The sequence below is a fragment of the Entelurus aequoreus genome, linkage group LG23, assembly GCF_033978785.1.
Source record: "Entelurus aequoreus isolate RoL-2023_Sb linkage group LG23, RoL_Eaeq_v1.1, whole genome shotgun sequence".
Lineage (NCBI taxonomy): Eukaryota > Metazoa > Chordata > Actinopteri > Syngnathiformes > Syngnathidae > Entelurus > Entelurus aequoreus.
Window position 1 is genome coordinate 20796847 of NC_084753.1, and position 19213 is coordinate 20816059.

General features: G+C 39.2%; 1 protein-coding gene across 1 annotated transcript in view; it reads left to right on the forward strand.

Moving 5' to 3' along the window:
* rngtt (RNA guanylyltransferase and 5'-phosphatase) overlaps positions 1–19213 on the forward strand; it is a 266774-nt gene that overhangs the window by 108577 nt on the left and 138984 nt on the right. The window contains exon 11 of the mRNA XM_062034453.1: positions 6611–6775. Coding sequence (XP_061890437.1) covers positions 6611–6775 — 165 coding nt within the window. The remainder of the gene's footprint in view (positions 1–6610; positions 6776–19213) is intronic.

The window sequence follows — 19213 nt, forward strand, 5'->3', positions numbered from 1 at the left end:
GAGATGTCATCAGCGTTGTTAGCCACAATTCATCCCAAAATATCACCGACAATAAAAACGGCTTCTGACTGTTTTTTGCTCAAATTGCTTGCTGTGGCGTCCTCTCTTTGAAAAAGGTTTAACTTGTGTTTCTACACCACTTAGATGTTTAACATTTAATGTGCGCTATATATTTAGATTCTAGATGTACTCTGAATCTAACCACAACATCTTTTATGCAAGATTTATGTAACACGCTAAGATGTATGTTTGTTCTGCTACTTCCAATCTGTACAAATGTTTGAAGTCCTAATACTAACGGTGTAAGATAAAAACAAAAGTAAAGTTTCTTTAATTTCGGATAGAAGTTTTTAGGTACAGTACATGTTTCATGCCTGCACTTTTCAATGGTTCATTGGCCAAAGGGACATTGTTCTATTTTCAGGTTGCAGCTATCAATTATTCAAAGCAATCCTTACTCTCTGTAACGTTTGATGCTTGTCAGCTGCATTTGTCTTGTTTTTCTGAGGCGTGGACAGTCATCTGCAATCATCCACACTTACATCTTGCACTGTCCCGATGACACAACTGACAGATGGAGCTGAATGTATGGGACATGATACCAGATTTTTCTCCAAGAATGCTTTGTAGTTTGTTTACACAGAGGTCCGGCATAGTTTCAGAACCCAAAAGAATATGTGGTATTTTTACTGCATCCACCTTTACATTTTACAAGGAAACCCTTCACATTGCCACAACTGTTGGCGCTTTTACATAGCGACACAGCATCGCCAGCATCTGGTGTGACATGCAGTGATCAAAAATCAGTGATGAAGGGAAAAAAAGCAAACGTGGTGATGCGTTTTTTAAAATAATGCGCCGCCCAGCTGAGGAGATGCTTAAAAAATTGAGCACGCTCCACCTAAACAAGGCCACCGGCCTTGACAATATCCCCTCCAGATTCCTCAGGGACTCTGCCACCACCATTGCCCCAATCACCACACACATATTAAACCTCTCAATTAAACAAGGCCAAGTACCAAAAGATTTCAAAATAGCAAGAGTAACTCCACTTTTTTAAAAAGGAAGCAAATTAGAACCTGGTAACTACCGACCTGTTTCTATTATCAGTTCCGTTTCGAAAGTAATGGAAAAAAAAGTTTATGAACAGGTCGATAGATACCTTGCCACTAAAAAACTCATGTACAAATTCCAAACCGGCTTCAGAACTAACCACTCCACTGACACATGCCTTCTCTATCTGAGCGACCACATCAAACATGAGGTGGACGCGGGCAAATACTGCGGCATGGTCATGCTGGACCTTCAGAAGGCCTCTGACACCGTTAACCACGCTATACTATTGGATAAGCTCAGAGCAATCGGATTTGATAAAACCTCATCGAGCTGGATGCAATCTTACGTGTCTCCCCCCCCTCTCAGTAAGCTGTGGAGTCCCCCAAGGCAGTATACTAGGGCCTTTACTGTTCCTAATATATGTAAACGACATGTCATCAGCATGCGACTGTGAATTGTTCCTGTTTGCGGATGACTCGGCCCTGCTGGTATCCGGCAAGGACAAGTCACAGATGGAAAAAATCCTCAGTGCTGAACTCTGTAGAATTTGCACCTGGCTCGCTGACAATAAGCTATCCATACACTTGGGTAAAACGGAATCCATCCCATTTGGGTCCCAAATCAACCTTAAGAAAGTCAGTGACTTCACTATTAAAGTGGGTGACATTGTTATTACCAGGAAAGATGAGGTCACCTACCTAGGTTCCATTCTAGAGGCTAATCTTTCCTGTGATAAAATGGCAACCAAGGTAATCAAAAAGGTCAACCAACGAACAAGATTTCTCTACAGAATCTCCTCTCTGGTCAACAAAAGCACCATGAAGATTCTAGCGGGAACTCTCATTCAACCCTTTTTTGATTTCGTTTGCACCTCCTGGTACCCTAGCACCTCCAAAACCCTCAAATTTAGACTCCAAACATCCCAGAACAAGCTAGGTTACTTCTGACCTCCACCCCAGATCACACCTCACTCCAAAGTGGGCTGGCTCAGGGTGGAGGACAGAGTAAAACAACTTGCACTGAGCCTAGTCTATAAAAATCCGCTATACTTCCATAACGTAAATGACCGCCATAACCACAACACCAGGGGGAGCTCCACAAACCACGTTAAACCCAGATTCCAATCTAACAAAGGTCTTAACTCATTCTCCTTCTATGCCACATCAATATGGAATGCTCTCCCAACAGGTGTAAAAGAAAGTGTATCTCTATCCTCCTTCAAAACCACACTAAAAGAACACCTCCAGGCAACTTCAACCCTAGACTAACACCCTCCCCCCTCCACATCCCACCTCCCCGGACTGTAAATAATCAAATGTAAATAATCACATGTATATACTTGTTCTTATGCTTTCTGAACTCACTATGTTCACTGCTCGCTGTACATATCCTACCAAGTCAGACCTACACTGTTTCAATGTCCATTTCTCAGATGATGCAATTGTTGATGACTGAAGTGCTAATATCAACCAAATCTAATATAGAGTTGCCAAATGGGAAAGGTTTTCTGAGTTTTTTGCATGCATGTTACAGAATTTTACATTACATTTTCAATAATATTAATGTTGTTAAATTATCGACTAAAAAAAATATATACATTTTGTGGTACTTTACATGGGACATGTAAATGTCGGTTTTCCTCTTTTTTTCCTCAAAGGGTGCTCACATGCCTGAAAGTGATTGTTAATTTCCCTAATGTTCAATCAAGGACATGTCTTCAATTGTCCATTCACAATCTAAAAAAGACGTACCAGACAAACAATTAACTTGCAACATTTTATTCTAACCGGCGACTGCCCACCCACCTCCTCATGCACTGTCACCAAAAATCATTTTCCCCCTCCCACAGCCAATAATTCCCTTCAAAAGCTCTGGAGTGCTGACCTTTTCTCCAGGTACCAAGCAGAATACTAATGCAACCAAGTCGCTACATTCTTGCTCACTCTGTGCTGATATACACTACCGTTCAAAAGTTTGGGGTCACCCAAACAATTTTGTGGAATAGCCTTCATTTCTAAGAACAAGAATAGACTGTCGAGTTTCAGATGAAAGTTCTCTTTTTCTGGCCATTTTGAGCGTTTAATTGACCCCACAAATGTGATGCTCCAGAAACTCAATCTGCTCAAAGGAAGGTCAATTTTGTAGCTTCTGTAACGAGCTAAACTGTTTTCAGATGTGTGAACATGATTGCACAAGGGTTTTCTAATCATCAATTAGCCTTCTGAGCCAATGAGCAAACACATTGTACCATTAGAACACTGGAGTGATAGTTTCTGGAAATGGGCCTCTATACACCTATGTAGATATTGCACCAAAAACCAGACATTTGCAGCTAGAATAATCATTTACCACATTAGCAATGTATAGAGTGTATTTCTTTAAAGTTAAGACTAGTTTAAAGTTATCTTCATTGAAAAGTACAGTGCTTTTCCTTCAAAAATAAGGACATTTCAATGTGACCCCAAACTTTTGAACGGTAGTGTAGATTGGTGGCTATTGATCCGTAGGCCATCGAAAATAGAGGAGTGCAGCTCTATTTAGATTGGGGCTTATTAAAATACACACTTACTTACTGAGAAGTACACACTGTACATATATAACTTGACACCATGAAAGCAAGGTTAAGCAAAAAAATGGATGGGGGTATTAATGTCGAGGGAAGGTGTTTGGCTCAAACCGGTCAATGGAATCGTTTTTTGTTTGAATTGATATATGAACATTCTGACATTTCAGATTTTGAGTGGGGCAAAATAAGGATTGCCTAGACATGATGTAAATGGGACCTTATCATTCTTGACGTCTTGTACAATTCCAACAAGATGTAAAGGCAGATAAATCTGAATCTTGCATGAAGCCAATAGAAGGGCATACTTGATGCTGCATACATGGCTGATCCTAGATAGGAGGCTACATATTGGACCACAACTATCATTTATTTATAGCAGAAGCACTTCTGAAATGTAACAATGACGTTTGAGTCAAGAGTCCAAATAGATGGGATAAATCTTTTTTAGCTGCACATAATCAACTTGGCTATGTGTCAATCAATCAACCAAAGTTTATTTATATAGCCCTTAATCACAATTGTCTCAAAGGGCTGCACAAGCCACAGATTCCACATCAGGGCGAGAAAAAATTCAACCCAATGGGGACAACGAGAAACCTTGGAAGGGAGCGCAGAGTGGATCGCTCTCAGCACATGAGCACATTTATTCCACAGTAGAATTCCACTTGAAGACAGAATTAAAAAATAACATTTTCGTAAAAGTATCTTCCAAATACTGTCAAAGAGAACAAACATTTTTCTACAAAGTTTTTCCAAATGTATTGCTTTTATTTTGGTGCTTTCATTATTTTACTTTGCACACACAAACACAAATGATTTAACCAAAAACTACGGGAGGCAAAATTATCAGTGTGTGTTGTTTACTTATTTAGGATAATTAAGTTATTTACCTTTCAGTTGCAATAGTTAAAACTAGGGCTGCAACAACTAATCGATTAAAATCGATTGTAAAAATAGTTGGCGATTAATTTAGTCATCGATTCGTTGGATCTATGCTATGCTCATGCGCAGAGGCAATTTTTTTTTTTTTTTTTAAATAAACCTTTATTTATAAACTGTAACATGTACAAACAGCTGAGAAACAATAATCAAAATAAGTATGGTGCCAGTGTGCTGTTTTTTCCCCCCAATAAAATACTGGAAAGGATAGAAATGTAGTTTGTCTCTTTTATCCGATTATTAATCGATTAATCAAAGCAATAATCGACAGATTAATCGATTATCAAATTAATCGCTAGTTAAAACAATAAAACGGTAATTATAAATACGTTTATTGTGTTTCAAAAGCGTATTCTTATTATTATGTATTATGAATACATTAGTGCTTACTTTCGTCACAAAATAATGCTGGCAATAATGTTGTTTATCGGAATAATTTGTGGGACAATTTATCGTCCAGCAAAAAATATTATCGGCCAAGGTGTAATCCACCTGGTTAAGCCCCTACTTTTGGTCAGAACACTGGCTGGCTGGCCTCCGTTACACAGGCCTATACAATTGATGGAATAAACATTGTTATTCACAATTTATTTTGGTTATATAAGCATTTAATAATTTTGGTTGGAAGTACATTGTGATGATTGGCAGCCGAAACTTTTTAATTGACTAACTACGGCCGATTAACACTGAACATCGGATGCGTGGACTGGCACATCCTTTGTACGTTCTCAATTAAAACAATCAATTTTGTCTATTTGTAAGCTTTTGACTATACATTTAATAACTGTCTGCAGTCAGGCATGGGCATTACATTTGTTTTAAGTGGCATTAAAAGATTTTAATTACATTAGCTGATACCTGCAAAAACCCGATATAAACAAAACAAGTGGCTTAATAAAGTCATTATTGTTTTTAACAGACTTGGGCAGACAGTCTGTTTTGTTTTGCACTTTATTTGCAGTAAAATGCTGAAAGTGACAGTAAAAAATACTTTTCTAAGCAATTGGCAAAGTAATTAATGTTGGACTAGTTGCTTTACTTCTGCTTCAAAAAATAATTAACAAATAAAACACCCATCGATCAAAGTGCTAGCATATGTTACTAATAGTGGTTTAAAATAACATATTTAGCAAATATATATCGGCCCTGAGAGGGACAAGCAGTAGAAAATGGATGTCTATATTTGTCTCATTTAGATGTTTGCTTTGATTGGCTTCCTTGACAGTGAATCACATACTGTATGTCTTATACACGTACATTATCAATATACAACATCATTTGAAGTTATTTACTGCATGTAATATGTCACTTTATTAATGCAAAGATGTGTTATACAGTAATAGTATAATGTCAGTTTAATGTAGGTCAAAACCAACAGAAGTGACGCCATTTGTTTGTCTACTTTGCGCTAAAAACAATAGAACATAATCATTCAATCCATTGAACACACTTCTGATATGTCTTTGAGTTTATAATGAGCATTTCACACTGTCTGTGAGATATAATTAATCCTATCCCGACTATTTAAAGCCGCTAACATTAGTCTTGTGACAGAGTGAGACATAGCTCCATATAATCTTTGTGCTGCATGGCGGTACTGTTGTTGCTCTCAGTCAAGCGCAAGAAGAGGGTGAGGCAACTTGAAGGCGTACAGAGACACTAAAAAGTTGACACCCTTACTAACAACATCTAATAATGTTTTGCCCTAGCTGGTAGAAAATCTGAGATGGCTTAGGTTGCTGGTGCTGAGCAGGTACCACCATGTGTATCCAGTTATTACAGCATGAAAAATGTGTTGTCATAGTAACAAAGCAAAATTGATTCCACCTTACTGTGCTCATTTACTGTTAAGATATAACATGTTTATTGGATGTCAAGTTAACCGCTTCAAAATAATTCAACAACAATGAACCAACAGCAAATAAATGTTGACTGCTTTTTTCCCCAGCATGTATTTGCAGTTCACATCTTTGAGTACTTGTGACAAGATGTTCCCATGATTATTTCACTGCGTGTTCCTTTGCTCACAATGTCAATTGTGTGTTACAGGGTCAACCTGTGGGTCAGTGTGACTTCAATATCCGGTTGTTATGCATCGAAAAAGAGATCATTTCTCCGCGAATGCAAAAGATGAAGAACGGACAGATTGACAAGACGAAAGAGCCCTTCAGCGTCCGGAATAAGCCCTTCTTTGACATTCAAGCAGCACGCAAGGTAAATTGTTTCTAATTTTTCGACTGGTAGATAAATATTACCAATAACAAATGCCAAAGTGAGAATATTATGATAGTGATGGTCATGGTTTTAGTGTTTTTTTACATGTTTATTTGCAAGTTACATTTAATGGGTCATATTATGGGTTTTTTCTACTTTTACACTTCCTTGTGGTTTAAATATCATGCAATGGTGGTTCTTTGGTCAAAAGTTTGCATGGATTATGTTTCCATCTTCAAGCCGCTTTGTGACCGTCTCTTCGGGATGCGCCGTTTTGTGGGCGGTCTTATTTACGTGCCTCCACTTCAACTGTGTCTTCTCCCCATCAGCATGTTATAGTTTTTAGTGCTTCCATTTGGAATCTAGTGACAGATATGAGTTCAAAATAAACGCTACTTTGTATCAGAAATGGCAACAGCGGGGGATGCATGTGCACGTACGAGCCAGTCTGCCCCACAACAGGAGGATAGAGAAAAACAAGGAACTTACTGATGACAGCGTCAAACTACAATGGCGGACTCACAAAGATTTTGTGTAAATTTCCACTATCTATGGAAATGTCTGCTGATGTCACCAATGGGGAAAACATCACAAATGGGGCCAAACAACTAATTTGGAGGCTGTACGAAGGAAGGAAGTCAGGATTGTTCAATAAATATCTCCGTCATGCCTCCCATGTTTTGATTTAAAAATGTTAAGATTTATGCAAATACACAAAAACAGGTACCAATGGGTGAGAAAAGTTAGTTTTGCATGATAGGTCCTCTTTTAGGGGCATCACATTTATTTGCACAATTTAACATGTCTGAAAAAGAGAAGGAAGATGCAGATCTTATTTAATCCTACCTTACAGCAATTACTGATAGTAGGTTCACGGCCTGTGTTTAAATGTTACCATTTTCTAATAGGGAGAGAAAAGAAAAGACAATGTGTAACAATAGATGGCTCATTCAGGAAATAGTACAGTGGAACCTCAATTTATGAACTTAAAGTAGGGAAGGCAGTGTTTCCCATAAACTGCCAAGATACCTGTGGCGGCGGGGGCGTGGCTATTGGCGTGGTCACCATGACATCATCGAGTAATTTGCATAATTTACTACAATGATATGATTTTCTCTAAAAAGGCTCAAAAAATGTATACTTACTAATTAACAATAACAGTTTTGTTTTAAACGTCCATCCATCCATCCATCCATCCATCCATCCATCCATTTTACAATATAATTACAACACTTTATGTACATATTTATATACAGATTTGAACAATAAGTTATTCACTGAAATATATTTATTAATTGTGGTTCTTACAAAAAATATATCTTATAAAATATAAAAGCTAAAATGTCTCATAAAGCTCTGCCCCTTTAATTGGTTTATACTAAATAATTCAACTTTAGCCTACTACTACAACCATATTATTTACCAGCAACATAAAGTGAAACAGAGGCAGAGATGTCCTGCCACAGTCAGTAACAAATAAACAGAAAACAGTAGTGGTGGTAGATAGACACAGAGCTTCATCAAACATCTGATCCACTGAACAAAGAGCTCCAAAAATCTTGAACTTTAGACTGCCATCAGTTATACTCCCTACACTTAACCATGTGTTTCCTACTGCCTGCAGACTTTGCACCCTTTGTTATGTACACATGTTGTGTTTCTAATATAAATACATTTAATAAAGTCAAATACAAATAAGGCAACAAGAGAAGTATCCTACATCTCTCTTTTGTAAAGTAAATCTGAACAGCCGATATGGGCATCTACATCAACTATATGATTTGCCTGATAAGCTGGAGAGGACAAAAAATAAATAAAACAAATTTAAAAAAAATTATTATTATTTTTTTTAATTTTAATTTTTTAATTTTAATTTTTTTCTTTTTTTATTTGTGGCAGACGTAATTCTTTCGTGGCGGGCCGCCACAAATAAATGAATGTGTGGGAAACACTGGAAGGGATTCATATGGCCCTATTCCTGGGTGGATAATGCGTTAGAGAAAGATGGGTAGTTAATCATTTTGCATTGCAATCTGCTGAAAATGATTGAAAGTGTCACTCTACCTAACAACTGACGCTGTGGTCAAAGGTGGAATTGCCATGAAACACATGTTAAGCTATTTCAAATTAAAATTGGATAGTGCACCCCCCCAATGTGTCACATTTCATTTGTCAGGAGAATGGGGCCATCTGAGTCAACTTCCGAATGTAATTGGTTCCTGAACAATGTTTGTAAATTGAAAGATTTGAATAGTGATGTTTCACTATACGTTAGTTATTTATTCACCATACCGTATTTTCCACACTATAAGGCGCACCTAAAAACCTCCAATTTTGCCAAAAGCTGACAGTGCGCCTTATATATGAACCAATATTGAGCCTCCAACAGGTAAAAGTTTCAATCAATCAATCAGTCGCAACTACGGTAAGCAGCCGCCGACTTCATTTTGCCCCGTCTTCATTTTCCCCCATAGAAGAAGAAGTTCTTCTTCTACGGTAAGCAGCCGCCCCCGTAGAAGAACAAGAAGCGTGCAGTGCATGCTGGGATATATGACTGCGCGAGGCGTGCCGTTTTGATTTCCATTTGTTTGTTTATGTAAAGACCCCAAAATGGCTCCTATTAAGAGACACGCTTACGACGCAGAGTTTAAACTTAAGACGATCAGTCACGCAGTAGAACACAGGAATAGAGCAGCAGCGACACTGACTCCATTAATGATGACTTCGACGAGACGGAGCCAGGCATGTTGAACACTGAAGAAGAAGAATTCGAGGGATTCGTGGATGAGGAATAACTTCATAAAGTGAACTTTACATGTTTATTTTGTGTGTTGTGTTGTGTGACATTAACGTTTGAGCAACGTTGAGTTCAATCCAATCCAATCCACTTTATTTATATAGCACATTTACACAACAAGAATGTTTCCAAAGTGCTGCACAGCCATGTTAAAAACAATATTAAAAACGATATTAAAAACAATATTAAAAAAAATATTATGCTACACCAATGACTGAATAAAAACAAAGAATAAATGAATAGGAAACCAATACAGAGACAATATAAAAAATAAATATGATTAAAAACGATTTTAAAGGGTAAAACCAATTAAAACAGTAAAATAGACATCAAAATTTATAACCCTAACCCTAACCCTGACCACACAGGACAACAGAGGACAGAAGACCACACAACTCACGTAGTGTTAAAAGCCAAAGAATAAAACTGGGTCTTAAGACGAGACTTAAAACACTCCACTGTGGGAGCAGTTTGAACATGGAGGGGCAGAGTGTTCCAGAGTTTAGGGCCGACCACAGAGAAGGCCCTGTCTCCCCTGGTTTTAAGTCTCGTCCTGGGCACAACGAGCTGGAGCTGGCTCTCGGACCTCAGAGCGCGCGCAGGAGTGTAAATTTGGATGAGGTCCGAGATATACTGAGGTGCCAGTCCATGTAAAGCTTTAAAAACAAACAGCAAGGATTTAAAATCAATTCTAAAATGAACAGGGAGCCAGTGCAAACTCAGAAGAATTGGGGTTATATGCTCACGTTTCCTGGCCCCTGTTAAAAGTCGTGCTGCCGCGTTCTGGACTAACTGCAACCGGGAGAGAGCTTTTTGGCTAATGCCAGCATGAAGTGCATTGCAGTAGTCCAGGCGACTTGAAATAAAAGCATGCACGACTTGTTCAAAAAGGTTAAAAGATAAAAATGGTTTTACCTTTGCTAAAAGACGAAGATGATAAAAACACGATTTTGAAACGCCATTGACTTGTTTGTCAAATTTAAAATCGCTGTCTATAGTGACGCCAAAGCTGGTGATTGATATATTGTTATTGCTCTGCACTATTTTGAGTGTTAGTATATTGTGATTGCACTAACGTTTGATTTACCGTAACAGTATCACTGTTTTTACCTGTTTATTGAATCAGGGAAAAGTTCCCCTCCACTGTGTGATATAAATGTTGCACTACATGTTATACCTTGCTATTGTTAAAAGATAAACAAAACACCACGTCACCGACTTTACCTCGGGGAAAATATTAAAACAGCTGTTTATTCATTTTGGGAGTGAACAGAGTTGTCAGAACGCTGGTTTGTAATCTATTAATAACGTTTGACTGACCTATCTGACTGTTTTGTTGACATTCCCTTTAGCGCAGCTGTATCTAATGGATGCATAGGTGCGTCTTATAATCCGGTGCACTTTATATATGAACAACGTTTTGAAATATGCCATTCATTGAAGGTGCGCCTTATAATCCGGTGCGCCTTACAGTGCGGAAAATACGGTACTTCATTTTTTCCATAAGAATTTTATATAAAAATGCATAATGGGTTGCAGCCATTTTTTGAAGGTTTGTACACTTTAAACACAATACAAATTGCTATGCTCACTGCATGTCAAACAAACATAACACAAAGATGATGGATTAACTTGCTCTTTATGAACAAGCGATCATGCGCTGAAAGTCACTATGGTGCCCTCACAAAAGATCAAAAATCACAAAAGTCCTTAACTTTCACATCAATATGGCTACAATAATAAACACTTAAAAAGTAAAATCCGCTTACTCTACATTAACATCGGCAAAGGAGGAGCTGACTAGAAATGAGCACAGATAGAAGGAGAATGGGGGAGTGACTGTGTATGTGCCTTGAAAGACACGCCGCTTAACGAGAGTAGCTCTTCTCTCCTCTGAGAAGAGACGAGTAGTGTCCTGCGCAGCAAGGGACGTGGAGGGCTCCGCCTCAGCAAAAGGGCTGCACCCTGCTTTAATCCTGCAGGCGTGACAGAAAATCATGACTAAATGAAGCGCTGATACAGAGACATAGTTCACACATGGAGGCATATTTGGCTGGATCTAAAAGTTTGTAAATCAAAGTTTGAAAATAGAGTGGTTTGTAATACGGTTGTGGTCAGCAGTGTACATACACTCATCATTAGCATCATTTTTTACTGGTGTTTTCCTAGGGCCAAATAATTATACACCTACATCATTAGTGCTTTTTAAAAAACCAAGACTTAGGTGCACGTTTCCATTTATTTGGCATGTTCTCTAATCTGCACAGTCTAAATTAAATATACATGCATTCACTTTAATATTTTATCAAATTTGACTAAAGTTTCTAGGATGAATTTTAACCAGATGACAAACCTTATTAACTTTTTGTTAGTAGTCATGCTTGACTGCAGCCTATAGTTGGATTCATTGGATTCGAACAATGGGAAAGTGCATGTACTATAGTTTATTTGTTTAAATTACACCTTATGGTGGCTTATACATTTGTTAATATAACGACTGCAGAGAACAATTGTGTGCACACAAACAAAAACATGCGCCTTTATAATCGTGCAAAATGAAACAACACCAGTTTGTTGATAACTTACTGCTTTTTTTATGCATTTAACTCGTAAATAATTGCTAGCAAAAAACAGTTAACAATGGAGCCAATGGTAGTATCTCTATTTCGCCTATAAAGCGCTCCAAAAACCTCCATGAACAGTTTATATACACAATATAAGGATATACGTAATGTAGTAACTGTCACATTCATAATGACATGTAATATTTACATGTTTTAGTCATTTTAGGCATACAGCAGCGTATGAGTTTCATAGATGCATCATGTTTGCTTTTCCCTTTAACAACTAAAACAACACTACTTCTAATCATGGCAGACTTCATGAGAGCCAACAAAGATTACTTTGGGACAAAAGATGATCCAGAACCTTTTATTTTTGAGCCTCAATATAAAGAGAATGAGCTACAAGTTTTAGAAGCTGTGTGCTAAACAAATTCAGCTTGAGTTAAACACTAAGCATCATGCAGCAATATTGCTAAGTTCTAAACAATATATTGTATGCAAACTGTGAACATAATAAAACAATCACTTACTGTACATTGTCTGGTCTCACTGGTACACCAACTGACGGGATGTTAATATATTCCTGTTTAGATGAAGAATTAATCACAAAAAAAAAATTGTAATGAAGATTCCACAAAAAAAAGGGCGAAAACGAGTGTCTTTTTTTTGTCTTTCTGCCCATCTCCGGATTTTAAGTTGGATGTCAAAGTTGATTTATAATCAACAATTAACTTTCACCAGCTCAGAGGTGATGCAGCAGTTCTCCGGCTTAGTATGCCAATATAGCAACATTAGCTGGTTAGCTATTTGTGATTACAGCGCGGCTAAAAGTAGTTTGTCTGCATTAGGGCTTATAATAATATTGCTAATACCTGGTTAAAATTCAGCTCACAAGATGTAAATGGAGTATTGTTGGAGATTCTTGGATGTTTTTAGAGGGCTTTATAGGCGCAATAGAGTACTCCCATTAGCTGCATTGTTAGCCACCTTGTATATTCTACGAATTAGAATGCATAAAAAAACAAACATGTGTTGTTGTCTTACTTAGGGAATGATCACAATATTCGCCCCCAAAAAAATCAGTTCCCCTTTAAATAAGTATCAAAAGCAGGAAACCATGTTGTGTATTTTTTATGACACAAACCTAAAAGCTCAGTTTTACCCATCCACAAACAAACGCTTAAGCTGAACTTTGTAAAAATCAAAGTTTTCCAAATGCTCAGTTTTTAAAGACAAAAACCTTCATTTGTGTGTGGACAATAGGCCGAAACGCATAGAATAATGTTTTTTTTTTTTTTTATGTATGTATGGACATTGCCAAAGAATGCGAGGGATGTAGTGGCTTTGACCTCGAAGGTGCAGGTAGAAAAATAAATAAGCTTTTTCATCTGCAAACTGAATGATTAGCAGCCTGTGTAATCGGCTTGCCTTTGCTCAGAGTAACAGTGTAGAAACATCGTGGAAGTTGTGACACAAATCTGCTTTTCCTTTGGAAATGATGTCTGTTAAAAGAATGAGCCTCGGGAGGCTCTGTGGTGGTTATTCTGAGAAGGAGACAATCTGAAACCCTTCATATCTGTAATAGTCATTTGATTGCAGGATACAGTTGTTGGCCTTTTGGGTCTTAAGATGAAGGCGGACTCCTAAGTCTTTTTGCACTTTAGACTCCGGTGCTATTTAACTTTCTTGCGAAAACTTTGTCGCTTGGGAGGGTGAGGCAAGGCGAGCATCTTAGTAACAGCAGAGTAGGTCAGCTTTGCACAGTACTCCAGATAACATTGGTATTATGGATTTCTATTTTGGAATCTGAACGATTAAAGCTTATTACTCCCAATACGAAGGTCCTGAGTTCAATCCCGGGCTCTGGATCTTTCTGTGTGGAGTTTGCATTTCTCCCCGTGACTGCGTGGGTTCCCTCCGGGTACTCTGGCTTCCTCCCACCTCCAAAGACATGCACCTGGGGATAGGATGATTGGCAACACTAAATTGGCCCTAGTGTGTGAATGTGAGTGTGAATGTTGTCTGTCTATCTGTGTTGGCCCTGCGATGAGGTGGCGACTTGTCCAGGGTGTACCCCGCCTTCCGCCCGAATGCAGCTGAGATAGGCTCCAGCGACCCCGAAAGGGACAAGTGGTAGAAAATGGATGGATGGGATGGATTCAGTTCTCACCCCAACACTAACGTGTTTATAATTCGACTGAATGCTATTTTAGTGTTGTTGCGATAAACTGCTTATTATTTTAGAGGTTGCCAAATTCCATTTCAAGAGCCACATCATCATAAGTGAGTCTTTCTAATGTTCTGGATAATAACATGAAAAACCTGTTAAAAGGGAACCACACTTTTTTTGGAATTTTGCCTATGGTTCACAATCATTATGAGACACAACAAGACAAAAGTTTATTTTTCTTTTTTTTTCCGCTTTCTAACACGTAAACATCGGATCGTTCTAGGTGGCTAGCAATGCAGCTAATGGGAGCAATCAATTCTACCTCTAAATCACTTTAAAAATGCATTCAAAAACCATCAACAATACTTCCTTTATGTTCCGTAACCAATATAATAACCAAGCTGTAGCGACATTGTTATTGTAAGAGCGAATATTAAGGAACTATTTTCTATCGTAGTAACACATTGACGTGCTTCGGTATTAGCTGTAAAGCGTATGTCCTGTAGTTGTACTCACACGCATGGCGTGCTGCGTGTAACGTGAGTCACTCGATGGCCAGTTGTTCATCGGGTCCAGCTGGCCGGGGACGTTTCCTGTTGATCTTGGGTAAGCCATCCATTTATGTCGAAATAGCTTAGCTCCAAGTTCCATATTTATACTGTCAAAATCACTTTCATCTCCCTCTCCCGGCTTCCGTCTGCTCCAACGCTTGCTTCTATAAGCAGTATTCTATTCAGCTTCAAAAGTATAAGGTTGTTTAACCTGATGTGTCCAAAAATAGTCGTCTTTGTTGTCTGTTAACAAGTCTGCCATGATTAGAACACACACGCGTGTTTGATTCCGGAAATCGTAAGTGCACCGCTATGGAGACAGAAATCAATGCGTGGAAGAAATCAGTCCTGGAAATGATTACAATTCTCAAAAACTCGGTAAATATTGAAAATATTACATATTGTTATGAACGTATCTGTTACTACATTATATATAGACTTGCAGTGTGTATATAAAACATTGCTGCAGGGTTTTGAAGTTGTTTTAGAGGGCTTTGAACTGTGACTCCCATTAGCCACACCTTTCAAGTGTTTTTTATCATCATTAAAATTGAAAAAATAAGATGAGTGTTCTTGTCTCTCATAATGATTGTGAACGATAAGTAAAATTCCCCAAAAAAGTGCAGTTCTCCTTAAAAAAAAAAAAAAAAAAAAAAAAGAAATTCTGGCAATTGATTATAAGATACATCCTCAGATACACTGGGACACATCCTCAGTGATGTGCCTGAGATCACCGGGGGTTTCGGGTCTTTCAACATCATACCCCCTCCCTCAGGTGACCCAGCCAGGGTTGTTTAGACCCCAGCTTGTGTCCCAGTAACATTGGCCCACAGTTCGCTCCTCCTGATCCAAAGCCATCTAGAGGCTCTCTCTGCTGCCTCCATGGTGGCCTTCCTTTTCCCATCACCTGTGATGCCAAGTAGTGTGGACACCTTGCACAGTGAGCGGCCAGCAAAGCCTCTACACCCCACTTCAATGGGCTCACAGCGTGCCTTCCAGCCTCCTCTGCTGCATTGCTCAAATAGCTCCTGGTACTTTGACCGCTTCCGCTCGTTTGCCTCCTCTATGCGATCCTCCCAAGGAACTGTCAGCTCTATCAGTAGCACCTGTCGTGAAGATACTGATGAAAGCAAGATGTCTGGCCTCAACGAAGTTGTTGTGACGTAGTCTGGAAACTTGAGCTGCTTGCCCAAGTCCACTCGAAGATCCCAGTCCAATGCTGAGGTGAGAAGCCCGGCTGCTGGTTTGGGCTATGACTGTGGCTGCTCTCCAGCCCTGACAAAGGCAATTCTCCTCTTGCCAAGTTGTGGCTTGCTGCTGTTGTTTTTGGCCACGGCTTTAGCTATGGCTTCAGCAACGCTCTTCAGCACTTGGTCGTACCGCCAGCGGTAGCGGCCCTCCCCCAGAGCTTTAGAGCAGCTGCTTAGGATGTGCTCCAGCGAGCCTTTCCTGGAGCACAGCACACAGGCTGGAGAGTCATTCATGCCCCAGAGATGGAGATTGGCTGGGCTGGGTAGGACGTCGTAGACAGCTTGAACCATGAACTTAATGCGCTGGGGTTCAGCCAGCCTGATCTCAGACCAGGCTACCCTCCTCTCCAGTGCACCCTCCCACCTTGTCCATGCTCCCTGCTGCTGCATACCCACCATCATGCTGGTTCGTTCCTCCTCAACCTCTGCACGCACCTCCTTCAGGACTAGCTGGTGTTTGTCTTTACCACATGCCTTCTCATAGTGAGGTTGAGGGAAGGCTCCCAGCCCAGCACGGCCTGTTGCCACCGTGCCCACCAGGGCCCTATGTCTCAGCCGAGACTCTGCTATCTCCAGGCTTTCCTGAGCCCTCCACTTCCTGCCAGTTCGCACCACGATGCCCGCTGATGCCACTTTAGAGTCCTTGGAGTCACGGTAGAGCAAAGCCTCTCGAGTGCAAGAGACCCTGAACTCCTCGTCGAGGCTACTGAATGGGAGCTGGAGCTTGTTGGTCTTCCCATACAGTGCTGTGCTGCACAGGCTGCGTGGAAAGCCCATCCATCGGCGGAGGTAGCTGCTGATCTTCCTCTCCAGAGTCTCCACTGTTGAAAGAGGAACCTCATAACATTTCTGACAATTAAATAAAACAATATTGAATAGTCAGATAATTCATTAGAGCGTATTGCGTGTACCCCGCCTACCGCCCGAATGCAGCTGAGATAGGCTCCAGCACCCCCCGCAACCCCAAAAGGGACAAGCGGTAGAAAATGGATGGATGGATGGATGGTATTACCGCACTGACTCTCATGTATATTCAATATCAATGAAATACATTACAGTAGAACCTCAAATTATAAGCCTAATTGGTTTTATGACATAATTTAAAACTTAAATCTCGAATTAATGTTGCCAATTAAAATGTATTTAATTGATGTTTGGCACTCCCAAAACAAAGAAAATCTAACTTTTGAATAAGAAATGTATAAAAACTAAGACTGTCAAAATATTGTATTTGTTTTTTATCAGATTAATATTATTTTTGAGTTTAGCTTAATCATGATTAATCACAGATGATTACTTTCTTGCATAATTAAAATTAGCTTAAGAAAAGACCTTAATATTTGTACACAAATGCAATTTTATTGTCAAAATGTCAGTCAGCAACGTTTTTAAACATTTTACTTTTGACTGCATGTTATTTAATTGCCCAAAGTTTGTTAACAGTTTATTTTAAGTTCTTTCAGGCTGTATTTTGAAGTGAAATTTACCAGCGAGCACAACAGTCAGAGTCACTCACAAATTGTTCTACTGACATATGCATTGATCAGATCACTGACCGTATAGCGGTTAAAGTAGAAAATATTGTACGGTAAAAATAAATTGCATGATTAATCTAAATGTGTACTTGACTAATGTGATAATTGTTTGTGATTAACACATAAGTGAAATCATTAATTTTGACAGTCCTAATAAAAACAATACAATGTACCACAGACTACTATAGTTGCATGAAGTAATGTAATAATAATGTACAGCATTTATCTTGGAGAGCAGAATTCAAGCTGTTTCTCCGTCAAACACAATATCATCAGGTTTGCCAGATTTTCACGTATACATGTCTACTGTTTAGATATTATTTTAACGTCCTTGGTTGGCTTTATGAATTCAGTATGGTGCAGACTAGCAGTTCTACACCCAAACTGCCTTACCAAGTTGGTTACACGCTCTGTCATGTTTTTAATTATTTCTTTCTTTAATTCAATGAATACCATCCACTTTTCTTCTCGGAACTGTCATTCACACAAACTGTCTTTGTTCCCATGGTTGGAAAACAAAGTCATGTCAATCTATAGCTATAAGCTATTGCTATATAAGTTCTCGTTTGAATATTTGCTACTACCACCAAGATCTGCACCCGCGGCGGCTCCACCAGGCCGCGAGCCCTCGCTCCACCAGATGATGCGGAAGAGAACGCATTTAGATGATGCGGAAGAGAACCACCAGATAGTGAAAAATGTCTGCAAAGATCTTCTCTTCAGAGATGCGGTAGTGGACGTCCTTACATGGTTTATTCTGACAATCGCTTCGCCAACTAGCAGTAGGGAGGCATAACAATTAGCAATCCAAAGAGGTTTGTTAGGTCTTCAAGACAATTGTAGCCGAAACTGTCAGGTAAGGAAACTAAACACTAGGTCTGGCTATAAGAATAACAAATTGCATAACAATTAGCCGTGAGACGGCTCCGATCTTAAAAGACTCATAAGTTGGGGCACTCATTAGTCGAGGTGCCACTGTAACTGGAAGGTTACAAATAATTTTGTTGCGGCAATGATCATCATTATCTTACAGTTATGCTAACAGCATCATAACTCGATTTGCTAACTTGCACAACCTTTAAAATGCTTTTTTGAGTAGTTGCAGCTGCATCTCTCCATGCCACTGGTTTGTATGAGTGACAGGAAAAAAGCTCAAATTTGCTTGGGTAGAACTTGTTTGGCTTGCATACAAAATCTGTAGACCCATAATACAAGACAACGGAGCTTAAATTACTTTTCTTGGGGGAAAATAATATACTCCATCCATCCATTTTCTACCGCTTGTCTCTCTCTGGGTCACGGGGGGTGCTGGAGCCTATCCCAGCGGCACTCAGGCGGAAGATGGGGTACACCCTATGTTGAGTAAGCTGCCGCCCTGGTAGTGCCCTTACAGTCATATAAACTGTAAGATTGTTCTCTAGGGTAAAGTAAACCGCCTTGTGCTTGGGTAAATAAGTCAAATTAAAATGAAATAATAAATAAAGACACTTTAACATTCGGTAGTTTGTATGCGATTAAAGTACAGTAGTGCATTTATTGGCTACATTTCTAAATTAGATATAGCAAATGTA